At 38.6% G+C, this 20,072-nt stretch overlaps 1 protein-coding gene across 1 annotated transcript in view; it reads left to right on the top strand.

Annotated features, from left to right (window-relative positions):
• The window catches only part of LOC114666348 (nectin-4-like), a 95,393-nt gene that overhangs the window by 13,688 nt on the left and 61,633 nt on the right, over window positions 1–20,072 (top strand). Inside the window, exons 2-5 of the mRNA XM_028821168.2 lie at window positions 8,055–8,264; window positions 8,672–8,842; window positions 12,994–13,278; window positions 13,438–13,555. Coding sequence (XP_028677001.1) covers window positions 8,055–8,264; window positions 8,672–8,842; window positions 12,994–13,278; window positions 13,438–13,555 — 784 coding nt within the window. The remainder of the gene's footprint in view (window positions 1–8,054; window positions 8,265–8,671; window positions 8,843–12,993; window positions 13,279–13,437; window positions 13,556–20,072) is intronic.

Here is a 20,072-nt window from a genome sequence, read left to right on the forward strand (position 1 = left end):
TTAGTAACTCAGAAAATGGATGAAATAAATGCTACCTAAATTTGATCTTTTAATTTAACTTTTTTTAGTAACTTGTCAATCTATATTCTGTTATCCGTGATGATTTTTATTTCAGTGTAATACTTTTATGTACTCTGCAAAACATTTTTGATGGTGTATTTCTATCAAAGACACCACATAATTAGCTGAAGATATGTGCATCTTTTGCAGCATCTTATTTGCTATCTGCATCTAGTCTGTTGCAGCCTAAAACTAATTTATAGTTTGGGTCAATCTGCAGTCTTCCTTGACCTGCTGTGGAATATACAGGGCAATAACTTTGTGAAGCTGCATTTGAACATATTTGTGATGAATCCATGCATATGTGTTTCTGTTTAGTAAATGTGTGCTTATGTGAAGGAGACATTTATTTTTCCTTTTGGTCCAGTATTCTAGAGTTGCCTCAATAATTAGAGAAGCCTCAGGCCTTGCTATAGCGTGTAGAGAGTAAATTAGACATCAGCTGGAGGTGCTTGAGAGTTTGGGGGCTGGAAGCATTCAGTGCTTTGCAATTCATCTCATAAAACGAAACAATAACGGCGTTCATGACACAGCATAGTATTTGCTCGATAATTGTTTCATTATCTCATCAGTGCTCTGAGATAAACTAGTAGTGTGTGTTTTGTGTGAGGTAGAGTTCAGGCCAGCACATGTAGTGATGCCATACAGTTGAGCAGCAAGAGCAATCTGGAATCGCCTCAAATAAGGATAAGTAGGTTTTGGTTTTTGAGCTCTGCTGGGAATGAGCAGGTGCCAAAGTAACTGAAAACAAAGAGTTGTCAGTGACAGTGAGTTCTGAGACGACTATTGAATGGTGGGCGTCACAGGTGTGACCCTCCTTGAAAACCGTAGTTGCATGAAAGCTGACGTGCAGGGCATTGTATTCTTTATAGAATTTGGTAGAGGGTAGAGTCGGTTTTCAGAGATTGCTCTGAGGCTGTGGACTTTTTTTTTTTTTTTTTTTTTTTTCACCACATTTGGTGGATGGTAAATCTCTTTGCTACTCATTGTCTTTGTTGGTGTTTTTCTTCCTCCATTTTCCATGATAACGCTTTACATTGTCGCCTAAGTCCAGCATGGTTAATAGCTAAGGATGTGAGGAAATGGTGAAAATGCTATTAAAGGTCTTTTACAATGATCAACCTAGTTGTACATCAGTTACTATAATCTGTTTATCTTATTATTTATTTATTTTACTTCAAAGAATGCTTCCACCCACCCCCAGCATGGCTTACTCCAGGTGCTTTTTCTGCGTCTCATTCATGTCTGTCTTGTGCTTGCGCTCTCTCTCTCTCTCTCCTTTCTTTTATGATTAATTCATATCTGAACTCTAGCCCAAACCCCACACACACACACACATATTGTACGGCTGTGAGGCAGCACACATTACCTGATCAGGCTCAAGCTTCAGGTGCTGTCTGGAGAAGATTGCGTGAGAGAAGCCTGGGAAAACGAGTGTGACCGCATAGCACACCCGTCTCTGCCATAGAGTGCTTAATCACCCGTTTGTGTCAGCCTGCCTGTCGCACACACTTCCCTCTGCCTTATTCAGGGTTCCCTGTGCTTCTCACCAGGGTCCTTGTCACTGTGTTTATCCCAAAATCTAGTCATTTTGGCCCTCAGGACTTTTCTAATTTTGAGCTTATATCAAATTGCCTGTACATGTATGGGGTAACAAATGGTAGGCTATTGAGTCACTAGTTCAATTTATAGAGCTAGATAATAAATTACATAACATGAAATTGTCAGATCTGCCAAATTTATCTTGGCCTCCATCCCCTCTTGACAAGAATGTCTCCGGACAGGACCCAAGTCCATTGCAAGGCACAGTCTTGCACATACCCACAGAGGGCCAGTTCAGCATTGTCAGCTAACCTGACCAGCCTGTCCTTGAATTGTGGTTGGAAAATCTGGTGCAAAACTAAATATGAACATTAATTATGAGAAATTTGAACCCAGGACACTGAATTCGTAAAAGCATATTAACCACTGTGCCACCATCCTGCCCAGGAATAAACTAAATGAACTAAACTACTGTGTTATATAGGTTGACATACCTATAACTATCAGTCAGTCTATTAGCACATTTAAATAGCAAACACCATCACAAGCTGCTTTGTAGGATAATTAAGAATATAATACATAAGTAAATCATTTAGCTTAATCTGAAGTATAAAATTTCAATGTGAAAAGAGCCATTGGAATGAAAAATAAGAGGCAACAGCAAAAAATTAGGAAGTCAAATTAAAATTAAAAAAATGTAGTTTCTGTAAATGTAAGCAATTAGATTGAAAGAATGGGCAACTCGGAGGCACACTGGTAGGCACTGTTGCCATACAGCCTGAAGAAGCTGTGCTTTAGCCTGTTTGCTGAATCTGATGTGATGGGTTTCCTGACACCTATCAAAGTGACTGTGCCTTGCAACAGACTAGTAGTATCCAAAAGGTTTGTTTCTGTTGCTCTAGTGGCCTCATTTTATGTTGTGGTCACTGTCTGTGTAGACTTTACCTGTTCTGTAAATAGTGATTTGAGATTTCTTAAATGTATACTATATTTCCTTAAGACACCCAGTGTTGGCAGATTAGGGTTCTTAAATTGGGCTGTTCAGGGTGAGTGAATGTGTCCAGTGATTTGATTGGCATGCTATCCATGATTCCTTCATGTTATATGTTTGATTTTGCCTTTATAGACTTCAGTACTCTTCTACCATTTTATAGGAGTAGGCAGATCAGAAAACTAATTTTATTAGATAGAGAATACTGTATATTGCAGTATGATGGTACAGTCGTCAGCAGACCACAGGCAGTTCATGTGTGCTGTAACATTAGTACAGCAAAATAAGAATATTTTAAGTCATGTTTGGTTGTGTTCTAATTTTTTATTTATTTATTTATTTATTTTTGTTTGTTCAACTTACTTTCAGTATGGTTGACCTAAATAATCCATTTGAAGTACCTTGCTCATGTTCAGAGTTATCCAACACACTTTATCTAAAACAGGCTGGATCTACCAACCAAAGGGTGCATGGAGCAGATTTGATAGCTGAGGTAGGGAGAGACAAAACAGATTAATGGAGTGGTGGAAACAAAAAGTAGCACATTACAGCAACTTGTGATAACAGTGTTGTCACTGTGGTATATGTAGAGAGAGGATGAACAGACTAAGCATACAGTTTTATTGTTGAATGTGTGGAGCTCCGATCGGAATGGGACTGTGAAGCAGAGTAGTACATACACTGGTGCAGAGGTCTACACCTGGACATGTGAGGACTTCCCAGAATTTTTTTTGCAGCCCCACGTTGTGGTGTTTGTTGAAAGAATTGGAGAATATATGTATTAAAAAAAGAAAAAAAATCTTCTGAATGTATCTACATATAAAGTATGTATTGCAATCCTCTTTTCTACCCAATCTGTGAGAAACTACTGTAACTGTGGACAAAAAGCTTTTACACTTGCAGGTATAGCCTTGTAATAAGTGAGCAAATCTGAACACCTCTTTTCCCCATAGTTTTTGTGATTCAGTTATGCCTAATGGAAGTCAATGTGCACATGGTTTTGATTATACTATAGCATCAAAAATGTTATTGCTTCCTTTGAAAACTGAGACAAGAGCTGTACGTTTTGTGGTTGTAATCTGCCAATACAATTGGAAGAGTTTGTCATCATTTTGAATCAACACTAGAGTAACTGCTGCTAGACAAACTGTAAGGTGAGTCAATGAGCTCCAGTTGGGCATTGAGTGAGCTTGCAATTCATGAATCCCAATGAATAATAGTGCTTTTGTCAAACTTGTTGTCCCTGTGTGAATTTTAATTTTCTGTGATTATTCCTTACTGATGCCTTCTTCACAACAAGAACTTGCATCCTGTTTTTGGAAAACAGATGCTGCACAAATTAATTTTGACAGTCAACTGCACATATGGTAGGAAACAGATTGTTCATCTGCACTGTGGTGGCAAGTGGAGCATTTCAGATAATTTGCAGGAGAAGTTGCAGACATTTTTCCCTTTAATTTTGATTAAAGGGCAGAAGTTAAATTTTTTTTTTTTAACTCTTGTACTATCTCCTTTTTGTCACATATAGTGGTAACAGTAAGAATCTTTTTTTTTTGTTTTCAAAGTGGGGTGGTTTATCCATCTTCCAGTGATCATTTACCACTATATTCTGTGGTGGATTGGACATTTTTACTATTTTTGACAAGACAATGGGCATGACTAACTTTGGATTGTCCATGCTATATCATTGCATCCATGTACCTCCACCAAGAAAGGTGCATACACTACTTTTGACACATCCTAGTTCCTCATTTATGTGCCCCTGCCATAGCAGCACAGCCTAGTAACTGCATGTATGTTCTGAGCCTTTGATGATCCATGCTATGCTAGTTTGGCTGGGAAAGAAGATAAGGTCACAGTACCTTCAGCTGAGGGTCTTAAGCCAAGATTTAATGAAAGACTGAAATATGAATCCACTGCTTATGATGTAGTGATGTACATTAGTAAAAAATACATTAAAAAAATCTTTAGATGTTCAGACACCATTTGAAGACTTGCCTCTTTTATAATAATAATAAAATAATAATAATAATACATTTTATGTATATAGCGCCTTTCCCATGCTCAAGGCACTTGAGGCACATGTATCTTAGCATGATTTTCTTCCCATTTGTCTTCTGGATATATGCAGTCTGTCAGTTGTCTTGGACATGGTTTGATTCTAGTTACCCAACAAACATAGGAACTAATGTTGGTACTTCAATTTGCATTTTTTTTATTACTTTAGAATTTTTACTTGTTATTTATTTACATTAAGGTTTAATTTTGTAAGTTGCATAAATATTTTAGCTAAATGATGAATGGTAAAAGTAATAACTGTTTTGTCTTGCATTGCTTTTTCACACCCCCAACTCCTGGGGCCTCATGTATAAACGGTGCGTACGCACAGAAATGTTGCGTACGAACCTTTCCACGCTCAAATCGCGATGTATAAAACCTAAACTTGGCGTAAAGCCACGCACATTTCCATGGTAACTCATTCCTTGGCGTACGCAATTTATCCGCCCGGTTTTGCAGACTGGCGGCACCCAGTGTCAAAGCAGTGCTACTGTTCCTGTGTGCTCATCCTTTCTTTCTTAGCTCCACATCCACGGCGGCGGCTTTATAAATACACTGAAATTAACTGCATATTGTTTATTAGTGTAATGCATCTGATTGTAATTAACCTGCTACAATATAATGGGCCAGGGAATAGCCATAGTATTCCAAATACCAGAACTGCTTTAGCGTTGTTACGCACACTGCATCTTGTTCTTCTTTTTGCTGTTCCCGTTAAGGGTTGCCACTGTGGATATGGATCATCTTTTTCCATATTACTCTCACTGCGCCACTCGGAGTATTTATATCACTGTATCTGAGTGTGAATCACAGCAGCAGATGACCGGAAAGAGAATTATCGGTATACAGTTTCAAGTACACACGATCTCAACCACGGCAAAAAGCGTCAAAGCCTTTCCTGTACGGACCTCGCGTTTCAGAAACCGTTTCATCCCAAGAACTATAAACGCACTCAATCACCTCACTGTAAACTTGCACTACAGTTATAATATTGCACAACCTGCGCTACTTTGTAAAGTGCGTATGATGACAATATCATTTTTAAGATGAAATGCAGCAAAATATGTTGCTTATAGTATACAGATAAAACTTTAACTTCATTTAAATAATCTGTATTGCTAATAATTAAACATGTGAGGACACTGTGCCGCAGCGTATAGCTAGTTCAAGGATAGCTCCTGCCTTGCGCTGTATTCTTGCTGGTGCTGACGCGACACTGGAAGGGTAGACGAATAGAATAATTAAACATGTACTACGAAGATATTTCAATGTTCCTTAAAAGTTTTGAAGAATCGGCGTTCTAAGCTTACAAATGGCTTAACGTCTATTACAGAGCTGATTGTGTGGCGATTGGAGAAAGAAAAGTATGGACAGGAATTGGAGGTTAGTACGTTTGAAAGAGACAGTACTTCTGTAATAAATTATTTCATCGAAGATCACACATGGTGCAGCAAGCCTCTTGCGTGAGATATGAACAATCACTGCGCCACTGTGTTCCCATGTTTCATAACATGCTTTCATTCCTATCATCATGAAAATGATATCACGTATACATCTCAGTATTTTAATTATTCAGAGAGCTGTAATATCTCGAATGTAATGGATTCTGTGTCCTGTCGGAGAAAGAGAAAGAACGGAAGCACGTAGTGATTCACACACACAGAGCACATAGAAGATCAAACACAGAAAAAAGCATTTAACATGCTACTTGAGAAACTAGTAAAATAAACGATTTAAAGATGAATTTTATGATGTTCTACTTTAATGGCAAAATAAACTACGTGATTAAAGTGGAAATTTCGAGATTAAAGTTGACATTTCGTGCTTTTTTCCCCACTGTGTCCCTTTTTTTTGTCTGTACCCTAATAAGCTTTCATATGACACTCAGACGGTGGGCTACGACTCGCTTTTTCACGGCGACTTTGATATGTGATTTCTTTTTTATTTCGGGCACTGTGCGACTTTGTGAAGTTGAGCCTTCGAGTTTCTCCGACACTCTGTCACTCGATCAGCTTCCTTTTGTTGATTATACCACTGTTTAAACCAACAAATAGTACGTTTTTCCTTTGCCTCCACTTGGTATTCGCTGAAATTCTTATATTTTCTCCCGTGCTTTTCCCATTGTCTTTTCACAGAAGGCTATTTATATTGATTTGCATATTCAAAGAGGCGTAATTCTGGGAGGAGTTGGGGCGGGACAGAAGGCGCGTGCACGTGCTTTACTTTTCACGCAAATCGGAATTTATGTAGCGGAAGAACGTGAAAGTATGCGTGCGCACAGATTCCTGCATCTGGATTTTTCTGTGCATACGCAAAATCCCGCTTTTGTGCTTACGCCATGTTATAGTGTGAGTTCTACGCACGGCGTTATACATGAGGCCCCAGGTTATTACAGTATTCTACTCTGTGGTTCCCCCAGTGATAATCTTGGTAGGCTTTGGTGTATTAAGAATGAACAGTCATGAAAGTATAAGATCGGTCCTCCATAATTACATGGCTAAAACTCTAAACCACTTTCAAAACCTCTCTGTTATAAGATTGAGTAGTGCACCATTACACTATTAATATCTGATTGACAGTTTTAAGTCAGCTGCCTTATGGAAGCTTTATAGTTGGCCATTTAACATGTAGAACTCCTCTACTGTGATGTCCGTAGGTATTGTTGAATTTTTTCAGAAGATTAATTGCTTAGAGACAATAAAGGTAGGAGGGAAGGAGTGTGCGTGTGTTCTGATTTATTTTTTTACCTGACTTTAATTTTTCTCTTTATTGTGAAATATGGATACTTCTTCCCACCAGTGGGTGGGTATAAGGGGTTCAGATAAGATACTAAAATTAACTCCTTTATTATGCAGAGGACTATCCGCTCACTTTCAAAGCCATTTTTTGTATTCTATGGCTGTATGGAGACAAACTGTTGTTGTGAGACAGGAATCCACTCTGGCTGAGGTACCAATACCACCTACACTGATTTCATGCAAAAATAGCAAGGCTGTTTATCTACACACATTTGGCATGTAGGAATTGTACAAGTGACATGAACAAAATGGTAAAACTCTACATACTGCGACTGTGTCCCCACAGAAATAAAGCAGCACTGCTAACATTTAGCCCAGAGTGATGAGTGATACATAAAAAGAGAGCAGGTCTTATAAGGCTGCAGCCCAGTAGTCAATTATTCAGAGTGAACATTGCCCAAAGCCAATTAAGTAGTGCTTTACAGGTTAGTAAGTTTAATTCTTGTGTTTTCATTTCAGTTCTATAAACACTAGACCATAGCAGTAGGAACAACATTTCATTTACTTTTATATTGCCTCAGATAATGTATAAATGTGTTTGAACACTGGCATGGAAACGTTTTGCTGGCCTTTCCTATTGATGAACAGTTTTTCTTTTCTTTCAGGCCCAGCTCTAGCAAACTTTGTGGAACCCTCATCACAATTCTCCACCTTTTCTGCTGTTCAAGAAGAGACAGCTTATCTGCCATGCAAGTTTGAACCTCAGCCAGGTCAAAATATCCAGCAGGTCTCCTGGTTTCGAGTGGAAACTGAGAATAGTAAGATTACGACAAAGGAGCAGATCATCTTGTTTCATCATCAGTTTGGCCAAGAAGGCAAGTGGAAATGACTTATGAAAGTCATTGCATACTTTTTTTTTTTTTTTTTTTTTTCCCCCTGATGAGACTTGCATTATTCTATGTCTGAGGTTTTTCTGTCCTTCTGTTGCCTTAGTGGTGACTCCCTCATAGTTTATTTTTGTTACATCTGGTCCATGTTTGCTATTACTGTGTTTTACTTAATGTCATCGTCTAGTTCATGGGGTGCCAATAAACCAAAATGAAGATCTGAATGATTGAAACGCAAACAACCAAACACAAATATCTTGAATCTCTTTTGTCAATTTTCTGTCTTTTTCCCATCCTTTTAGTTAGGATTGCTATTATAGTGAATTTGTTTAAAGTATTTAAGTCTTTCTTTTTGTTTTTTTTTTTTTTGTTTTTTTTTTTTAATCTTGCTGCAGTGTATGAGCCTTATGTTGGAAAAGCAAGTCTAGAAAAAGCCAAAGAGTCCCTGAATGATGCCACTCTTCTGCTCAGAAAGGTGGAGGTTAAAGATGAGGGACAGTACCTGTGTCAGGTGGCAACTTTCCCATCTGGCAACTTTGACATAATCATGAAGCTCAATGTTCTAAGTGAGTATCTTTACACATTGTGTGACTCCCTACCCTGGTCTTCCATAGTTTACTCATTTGGGGCCTCATGCATAATGCAGTGCGTAGAACTCACACTATAACATGGCGTAAGCACAAAAGCAGGAATGTGCATACGCACAGAAAAATCCAGATGCAGGAATCTGTATGTACGCAAACTTCCACGTTCTTCCGCTACATAAATTCCGATCAGCGTGAAAAGTAACGCACGTGCACGCGCCTTCTGTCCCGCCCCAACTCCTCCCAGAATTACACCTCTTTGAATATGCAAATCAATATAAATAGCCCTTCAGCTCAGCCTTCTGTGAAAAGACAATGGGAAAAGCATGGGGGAAAATATAAGAATTTCAGTGAATACCAAATGGAGGCAAAGGAAAAACGTACTATTTGTTGGTTTTAAACAGTGGTATAATCAACAAAATGAAGTTGATCAAGTGACAGAGTGTTGGAGAAACTTGAAAGCTCAAGTTCACAAAGTCGCACAGTGCCCGAAATAAAAAAGAAATCACATATACAATACAATACAATACAATACAGTTTATTTTTGTATAGCCCAAAATCACACAGGAAGTGCCGCAATGGGCTTTAACAGGCCCTGCCTCTTGACAGCCCCCCAGCCTTGACTCTCTAAGAAGACAAGGAAAAACTCCCAAAAAAACCTTGTAGGGAAAAAATGGAAGAAACCTTGGGAAAGGCAGTTCAAAGAGAGACCCCTTTCCAGGTAGGTTGGGCGTGCAATGGGTGTCAAAAGAAGGGGGTCAATACTATACAATGCAGTTCACAGAACAGAACAATTCCTCAATATAGTAAGAAATAAAAAATATAAATTTTAGAAGTACAGAGCAGAATTTAACAGTAGATATATCCCATGATAAGATTTGGATTTGTGTAGAGTCCTGGAGACCTCATCCTTCAAGCTGCCTCCCCCATTTGGCCATTCCACGTCTGAAATAGTGCTGGGCCAGCCAATCCGATGAAAGGACCCCTCTTTCCCACGATTCCTGCGATCCTCCATCTGGGATGACTTTTCCTTAGGCAGGCAAAACAACTTGGCAGGTGGGCCATGGCACCAAGTGCCACATTTGAGTACCGAGAAGAAAAACAGAATAAGTGAGGGTTAGTATACAATTATAACTGTCAAGTTACTTATGTTTTAGTGCTAATGACTAACAACAGAGATGCAGTCTGTACAGTTAATCAGCAGCTCTAGTCAGGATATGCTAAACTGAAGTAGTGAGTCTTCAGCCGGGATTTAAAAGCCGAGACCGAAGGGGCATCTCTTATAGTAGCAGGCAGACCATTCCACAGTTTAGGGGCCCTGTAACTAAAAGCTCGACCTCCCACTGTTATTTTATTAATTCTTGGAATCATAAGCAGACCGGCATCTTGATCTTAATGTGCGCTCCGGTTTGTAAGTCATGATAAGTTCAGACAAGTAAGCCGGACCTCGACCATTTAATGCTTTATATGTTAAAAGAAGGATTTTGAAATCTGCCCTAAACTTAACCGGGAGCCAGTGTAAGGATTTAAGAACTGGAGTTATGTGTTCGTATTTTCTTGTTCTTGTAATAATTCTCGCAGCCGCATTTTGTATTAACTGGAGGCTGTATAAAGAACAGTTTGAACATCCAGTGAACACCGCATTGCAGTAGTCAATCCTACTAGAGATAAATGCATGAATTAGTTTCTCAGAATCCTGTTTATTTAAAAAGCGCCTTAATTTCCTAACATTTTTAAGATGGAAGAAACATGTTTTGGACAACTTTGTAATATGCGCTTTAAATGACATGCTAGAGTCAAAGATAACTCCTAGATTGCGGGCTGATTCTGTAAAATTAATTGGGATTCCCACTGAGTTAAATGATGACAAAATATTGTTGTGATCAGCATCATTCCCTCCAACAATTAACATCTCTGTTTTATCTGTATTTAAAGACAAGTAGTTCTCATTCATCCACTCCTTTAATTCACTAACACAACTAATTAAAGACAGCATTGGAGAAACTTCATCTGATTTAAATGAAAGGTATAACTGGGTGTCATCTGCATACGAGTGAAAACTAACATTGTTTCCTAATGAGAGATCCCAGTGGAAGCATGTAAAGTGAAAACCGTAAAGGTCCCAGTACTGAGCCCTGCGGGACACCATATTGAACTTCTGTGTATAATGATGGAGTACTGTCAGCACATTTCTGTACATATTGGAATCGATTTGATAAATAAGAACTAAACCAAGCGAGCACGGTGCCTGTAAGCCCAACATCATTTTCTAGCCTGTGCAGTAAAATAGAATGGTCGATGGTGTCAAATGCTGCACTTAAGTCCAACAACATAATTACAGTGGAGTTTCCTTCATCAGAGGATATCAGAATGTCATTTCAAAGAATGTCATATCAAAGTCGCCGTGAAAAGGCAAGTCGTAGCCCACCGTCTGAGTGTCATATGAAAGCTTTATTAGGGTACAGACAAAAAAAATAGGCAGACAGTGGGGGAAAAAAGCACGAAATGTCAACTTTAATCTCGAAATTTCCACTTTAATCACGTAGTTTTTATTTTGCCATTAAAGTAGAACATCATAAACTTCATCTTAAAATCGTTTAATTTACTAGTTTCTCAAATCCCATTGTAAGTAAAGTAGCACATTAAATGCTTTGTTCTGTATTTGATCTTCTATGTGCTCTGTGTGTGAATCACTACCTGCTTCTTAAACAGGCTTTCTTTTTCTCCGACAGGACACAGAATTCATTACATTCGTGATATTACAGCTCTCTGAATAATTAAAATACTGAGATGTATACGTGATATCTTTTTCATGATGATAGGAGTTAAAGCATGTTAGTAAACATGGGAACACGGTGGCGCAGTGCTTGTTCATGTCTTATGCTAGAGGCTTGCTGCGCCATGCGCGACCTTCGATGAAATAATTTATTGCAGCAGTACTGTCTCTTTCAAACGTACTAACCTCCAATTCCTGTCCTTCCTTTTCTTTCTCCAAATACCCAATTGCCACACAATCAGCTCTGTAATAGACGTGAAGCCATCTGTAAGCTTAGAACGCAGATTCTTCAAAACTTTTAAGGAACATTGAAATATCTTCGTAGTACATGTTTAATTATTCTATCCGTCTGTCCTTCCAGTGTCGCATCAGCACGAGCAAGAATACAACTCAATGCAGGAACAATCCATGAACTAGCTAGCGCTGCGGCACCGTGTCCTCACATGTTTAATTATTAACAATACAGATTATTTAAATGAAGTTAGTTTTATCTGTATAATCAACATATTTTGCTGCATTTCATCTTAAAAATGATATCGTCATCATATGTAAATATGCGCTTTATAAAGTGGCGCAGGTTGTGCAATATTATAACTGTATCCCAAGTTTACAGTGAGGTGATTGTACTTATAAGTCCAAACAGTTCTACAAGGAGCACTTGATGGACTGATTTAGTGCGTTTATAGTTCTTGGGATGAAACTTTTTCTAAACCGCGAAGTCCGTACAGGGAAGTCTCTGAAACGTTTTGCCGTGGCTGAGTCAGCGTCTGCTTCATGCTGTATACCGATAATTCTCTTTCCGATCAGCTGCTGCTGTGATTCCCCACTCAAATACAGTGATATAAATACTCTGAGTGGTGCAGTGAGAGTAATATGGAAAAAGATGATCTGCTGTGGCAACCCTTAACGGGAGCAGCTGAAAGAAGATGATGCATTGAGAGTAACAACGCTAAAGCAGTTATGGTATTTGGAATACTATGGCTATTCCCTGGACCATTATATTGCTGCAGGTTAATTATAATCGGATGCATTACACTAATAAACAATATGCAGTTAGTTTCAGTGTATTTTATAAAGCCGCGTCAGGAATGTGGGTCTAAGAAAGAAAGGGTGACCACACAGGAACAGTAGCACTGCTTTGACGCTGGGTGCCGCCAGTCTGCAAAACCGAGCGGAGAGAATGTGTACGCCAGGGCATGAGGTACCGTGGAAAAGTGCGTGGCTTTACGCCAAGTTTAGGTTTTATACATCGCAATTTGAGCGTGAAAACATTCGAACGCAACATTTCTGTGTGTACGCTCCGTTTATACATGAGGCCCCAGGTGACTAACAGCTTCTGTTTTCCTTTTGTCTCTAGTATCTCCAGTTTCCAGCTTGGATCCCACTTTGCCACCTCTAACTGAAGGATCTGGGATTGTTGTTGTAGCGACTTGTACTTCTTGGGGTCGTCCTAATCCTCTTCTCTCTTGGGATACAAAGCTTAATGGTGCAGTTGAAACCAGTATTGCAGCTGGAGGAAAAGTAACAACAAAGTACTCTGTACAGCCCAACCGAGCTATGAATGGGAAACAGCTGGACTGCCTGATCTCACACCCGAGTTTTCCAGAACCTCGAAGGATTAAGTACAATCTTGTTGTTCACTGTAAGTATCCTATCACTTATGGCTTAATTCTTGACCTTGGATCTCTTATGACCAGTGTATTTTCCTAACTTGCTGGTTATCTGGGCTGCAAATGTCTGCATTATGTTCTAAAGATTGTGAATGTTAATGTAGTTATTTTTTTTGTTTTTTTGTTGGAAGATGCTCCTGATGTGAAGCTTGAAGTCCAGCCAGACGACTGGTACTTGGGCATGGAGGGAGCTTCATTGAAATGTATTGGTACAGGAAATCCTAACCCACACAATTTCACTTGGAGCTGGTAGGCTTCTCTGTGTTCCATTTTTGAATTGTATGGAGAATTTTATAATGACTTGCATTTTTATAGTACAGTGGAACCTCGAGATACGAGCACCTCTGTATACGAGAAATTCAAAATACGAGGAAAGTATGAGCGAAAAATTCAGCTCTAAATACGAGCATTGGCTCGTGTAACGAGCCACGAGCCGGGCTGTGGGTATAGCTCGCGGCTTAGCAAGGGGGCGTGGTAGCAGTTGCGAGCCGCGATCTGCGGTGTCTGCGTTTCTCACTTAAGTGCACAGGTGGGAAACTGCCCACATCCATGATTGTTCCTGTGGCTGATGGGCTGCAGCTGCCATGTCCTCCCCGCATATATAGAGAAGCGCGAGCCGGTTAAGGGGGAGAAAAAGTAAAAGGAGAGAGAGAGAGAGAAGGCAGGCAGGCAGAAGGCAGGCAGGCAGGCAGGCAGGCGAGTGCAGGCTCGCGTGTAGCTGAACAGGCGAGCCAAACAGCTGAAGCAGGACGGTGTAGAGAAGGTCAGCTGCATTAAGAGTGTCTCGCCTGTTGCAGAGCCCGCAGGTGAGACGCTAACAGAGAAGAAGCACCGGCGATTGTCATCTGTTTTTTAAAGACGGCATCCTTTTGATGTTTTAACCTCGTGTTAAAGGATTGTTATTCTTGTGTATTTTAAACCTCCACTTCACAACTGTTTTAAGGATTATTTATTTAAAGATTTATTGAATGCTCTACTGCACTCTGGACACCTGTTTTGATTCTTTTAATAATCAGTTATATTATTTACCAGTGTTATTTATTAAAGGTAGACTACAGTATATATAATTTATCAGTGTTATTTGTTAGGAAAATTGATTTTTATGTTAATATATTTGGGGTGCAGAACGGATTAACTGGATTTCCATTATTTTCAATGGGGAAGTTTGTTCTAGATACGAGAAATTCACTATACAAGCTCAGTTCTGGAACGAATTAAACTCGTATCTAGAGGTTCCACTGTATTTTAAAGCATATGTTACTGAGGGACACTTATAATAATGTGAAGTGTGTGTTTCATTTTGATTTTTGTCCTTTAGTTTTATGCAACTGTTAATTATTTAAAGTACATTCATGGTTTTTGTTCATTTTGTGAACCAATACAGTATAAGTGGGACTGATGTCTATGCAGCCAGAGACTGTGAAATTGTTCACTGCAGATCACAATTACTTGCCTGACGTAACCTGAACCCCTTTTGGAGCAAACCCAAGTGGGTACAGAGAGACCATTTTAGCTCCACACACTCTAACTTGTATTTATCCAATGGTTATTTCAAAGGCATTTAAGTTTTTTGTTGCTTCTTTGTACACCACATTTGCAAAAGCAGGTTGCTTCAGGTCATGATTGGAGAGCACCTGTTCCTAATTTGAGGAAAGGCTTTGGTTGGAGGTGGTCTGCTCTGCTACTAAGCTTCAGATTTCTTTTTCCCTGTATGCAAGTTTTCTTCAACCCTCACAATGTAGAGTTTTATGCTAAATGAAACAGGATCAGCTGCTAGTTTATCTATATTACTAAACGACAGTTGTATAATGATATGCACAGACGCCGGACACACTGAGGCGCATATGCACAGCGCCTCGGCGCCCCAGAGTCAAACCCAGCGGCTTCCCAGAGTCAGTAGGTGGCGCCCAAACAACACAACCTGTAAACTAGACTTCAGGTCACAATACAACCGCCGCCCGAACGCGCACACCACGGTAATTCAGTATTAGAAGTAAGATGAAACAGTGTCTCAGCGCCCCAGAGTCAAACCCAGCGGCTTCCCAAATGATGGCTCCTACAACGAGCTTCAGAAACGCCAGAAGCAAAGAAGTCACGGCTCCAAATAGAAAGAGCTCAACTAACGGAAATACAAAAACGAGCCCGTATGGCTAAAAACAATGAACGAAGGCGCCCACAACGCGCTTCTGAAACAGCGGAAGCAAAGGAGTCACGGCTCCAAAAAGAAAGAGCTCAACGATTACAAATACAACAATGAGCCCATATGGATAAAAACAATGAACTAAGGCGCCTACAACACGCTTCTGAAACACCAGATGCAAAAGAGGCACAGATCCAAAAACAAAGACCTCGGGTATCACATACATTTGCCATGACAATCAACAAATCCCAAGGACAAACCATGGACAAAGTGGGCATTTACCTATCTGAGCCTGTATTTGGACATGGACAACTTTATGTTGCCTTGATGCCAGAGGCAACACGCAAGCCGTACACACTACCACCGCTGCCCGAACGCGACCGCCCACACCACCACATACACCACCTTCGTTTAGTAATGTGCCCCTCCAAGCCTGGGTTCGCTGCCATTGTCACTTCAGCACGCGAATCCGCCGCCGTCAGCAAACGACTTCTACCTAACGACACAGCCATAGAAAAACAAAAATGACACTGGATGGATACAAACAATAAACGAAGGCGCCTACAACGCCTCCATTCTTGGATTTGCGATTCTTTTGAGAATCGCGGGTTTACTGGTTAGAATATAAGAGGAGAATAATGATTATTCAAATGAAGAGATTTGTCTCGTAACTCGTTTGTTTTTCCAGCTAGTGAGATGTATTATTTTTCTTTTAATGTTTTGCTTTTCCTCCTAGCACAGTAGGCATGTACTTAAAGTTTTAAACTTTTAAACTTTCTTGAACTTTTTGGAACCCCTATAAAATGCTTTAAAAATGAAAATATTTTAATAATATTTATAAATATATGCATATACTGTATATTTATGCAAATAGATGTAGTAATTGTTTCATGTTTATGCTGCCATTATACACAAATCATCAATATTTTAATGCAAAGATTGTTAACGGTAACATCCAATATACTGGAGGTGTCATTTAGCCTGTTTAAGTTTTTGTTGCAGTGACAGTCAAAAATCCTACTTTTCACGTAAGTGCATAAAAGCAAATTGAAATAGGAACCTGAATGCTAACTCACTTAAATATCCACATTCACTATTTTTTTGCCCACCTAAAATATATATCAAGAAGAAAACCAAGTCTTCTGATTTTTTTAACATAAGGAAAGAAAAGTCCACATATCTTTTTTCATTCATAAATAGATCATTCTTTACTTGTTTATTAAGATTCAATAGATCCAGAATCCAGACATTTAGAAATTCAAATTTAACTAATGCTCTTTTATAAATGATCCCAGTATGTTTTAGTCGGTTAAAATTGTAATATTCATTTTTCATTTATGCCTTTTTCATTTCGTCAGTAAAGATTTGAAGTTATCAAAGAAGTTGGTTTCAATTCTTTGTCACCAAAGTTTTATCTTCATCTTTGGGCCTTGTCATGTTAATTAACTTTGTTTTGAAAGTATTTTGTTGAGGAAATTTGGTGGTCATGGTGGTATTATATATATAAAAAAATCAAATGAACTTTTAGTAGAATACATTTTTTTTTCCCATCCGAGTCTAAAGTCACCTAAGTCTACCCTGGAATCTTTGGCTACAAAGCACGGGAACCAATTCTGGATATAGCATTGACCCATCACAAGGATTACATTTAGACAACTCCACAAGATGTGAGATGGAACACACACACATATATAGGGAAATAATATGCAGACTTCACATAATTGCTGTGCTAGGTTTGAACCCTTTTTCTTGGAGCTGTGCCTCTCACCATATTTAAAGAACTGTCTTCATATTTGTTTTTTTTTGTTTTTTATTTTTTCTGTCCTTTATCCACGATAACAGTGGCAATGAAAACTGAAGAAGCCTCAATTGCCGTAACTCTAAATGGGTAGAAAAAAAGTATTAATATAAAATAAAACGATAAGATTATAATTAGTGTTAAACTATCATTGTAATATTATCTTTGTTTGAACCATAGCATTGACGTTTTTGTGAACAATTAAAAACCAGAAAATATGGTGTGTGGTAATTTTTAACAATTACATATGAAAACTAAAGGTGAAAAGTTCAAATTGGCAAAATATGCATGTATGTGTGTATGTAAAATTAAATGGAATACTGATAACCATGATATTGTCGACAGGAAACGTTCCTGAATGCAAAGCCTTCTCTATATCTCCGTTTATCAAATTGTGACAGTACATCTGTCTCTGGCCCTGGTATCTAACAATCAATTTTTTTTTTTTTTTGATCATTTGGTTGATGGCAAGATATATGAAAGTGAGGGTTAAGATATCTTGAAAATCATTTCAAGATATCCTAAAATACAATACAATACAATAATACATTTTATTTCAGAATACCTTCAAATTTAACATTTATGCTAATATGGTGCATTATAGACAAGTTTTAACTACATTTTTGAATCTCATTTACATTTTCAGAAAATCTTGATCTCAAAATACTTCCTCTAAAGTTTTACACTTCCAATAAGTCCTGCTGTAATTTAGGTACTTTAAAATATGTAAAACATCTGGAAAAAGTTTTGAATTGTCTGACATTGGTTTGGTTCTTATTTCCGCATATGGCATATTTAAATGTAGTCACTATCTTAGTGTGTTTTGAAATACATTTTAACGTCTCAAATTGTATTTACAGACATCTGAATGTTATTTTGAGATATCCAAAATATATGTAAGGATATTCCAAATGCATTTCCAGATATCTTTAAAATAGCTTTAAGATAACTGAAAAATATTCCACCATATTCAGTTTATTTTTTGTATAGCACTCTTCACTGTGTGCAGGCACAGAGCCCTGTAACAAGTTAACAGGTAAAATTCAATTAGAAACTTCACAAATTACATAATGACCACACATAAAGACCCATTTCTTTAAACAGATGACAAAACCAAGTAGGTTGAAATAAAACTGATTTTCATCAATGGAACCTACCAAAATCTGTCCATTAATTATTGATGAACATCAAGAAGGATGTTCTGCAGTATAGTCTGTGCCAGGCCATCTAATACGACGGCAGTTTTTTAATATGTTGATCCCAATTATTCAAGAGGATGGGGCCACCACTCTAATTTCAAGTGGTTTTTCTAAGTACCACAGAAGGGCACTACGAAGAGAAACCAAATAGATGAGGGTTCTAATGGTTCATAATTATCATATTACTTATTTTTATGCAAATGACTAACAAACAGAGATGCAGTATGCACAGCCTATAAATAAAAACCCAAATCCCATTATTTATTAATCCTTCTTCTAATCTTTAGTAGGTATCCATCCATCCATCCATCCATTGTCCAAACCGCTATATCCTAATACAGGGTCCTGGGGGGTCTGCTGGAGCCAATCCCAGCCAAACAGGGTGCAAGGCAGGAACAAATCCCTGGGCAGGGCGCCAGCCCACTGCGGGGCACACACACAAACAAGGGACAATTTAGGATCTCCAATGCACCTAACCTGCATGTCTTTGGACGGCGGGAGGAAACTGGAACACCTGGAGGAAACCCACGCAGATATGGGGAGAACATGCAAACTCCACACAGGAAGGACCCGGGAAGCGAACCCAGGTCTCCTAACTGTGAGGCAGCAGCGCTGCCACTGTGCCGTCCCTTAGTAGGTATCTTGAGTTCTTAATGCATTCTCAGGTTTGTAGTAATGAGAATTTCAGACAAGTAAGCAGGGACTTGGCCATTTAAGGCTTTACATGTTGCAAGGACGATTTTGAAATTGATCCCAAAATTCAGTGGAAGCCAGTGTAAGGACTTAAGAGATGGAGTTATGTGTTTGTACTTTCTAGTTATTTTAATGATTGTTGTAGCAGCATTTTGAACTAACTGAAAGATGCATAAAGCATAGGTTAAACACATTGCAGTACTTAATCCTTCTAAAAATAAATGCTTGAGTTAATTTGAATATTCTCATATTTGATGCCAAAGGTTAGATCAAATCAAATTTCACCGGTTACATGCAGTGCAATATATACTGAAATGTTGAATTGCTCAACTCCAGCAACTGTGTTTTTCAGGAAAATAAAGGAAATTAACAATAATACATGACTTTATAAATATCAAAAATCATTAATAGAATTTTAAATCTTTGAAAAATAAATAATAAAGATATTGTTGTGCCACCTTTACCCAAGGTGCCAGTATGTTTGGACCAGCTGAGGCTCTGTAAATGCTGAGGATGTGGTAGTGCCTCCGCGGTTTCCTCTTAAAATCCACAATTGGCTCCTTTGTTTTGCTGACATTCGGGAGTAGACTTTTGCCCTCTCACGACTAGTACGATACTCTCCACATCATCCAGGTAAGATTGTTCATTGTTATTAAATATCATGCTGACTATAGTTAACTTTCCATATGTTTTGTTCTGACAAAGCGAGTGCTGTTTCCTGACTGAGCTGTTCTCCTTTCACAGATGTATTTTACTGCTGTCTGCCATGAGCAGTATTCACATTGAAGAGTCTATAGAAATTAAGCTATCTGCCAGAGAAGCATCGGTACTTCCCGTGGCAGTAGTTGTTGCTTTATATATACAGTAGTCTGTTATTATCCACAGACCTTACCACATGTGCCTAAAAATGGACTGTTTAAATTGCCCTCTCACTCT

The sequence above is a fragment of the Erpetoichthys calabaricus genome, chromosome 16, assembly GCF_900747795.2.
Source record: "Erpetoichthys calabaricus chromosome 16, fErpCal1.3, whole genome shotgun sequence".
Lineage (NCBI taxonomy): Eukaryota > Metazoa > Chordata > Cladistia > Polypteriformes > Polypteridae > Erpetoichthys > Erpetoichthys calabaricus.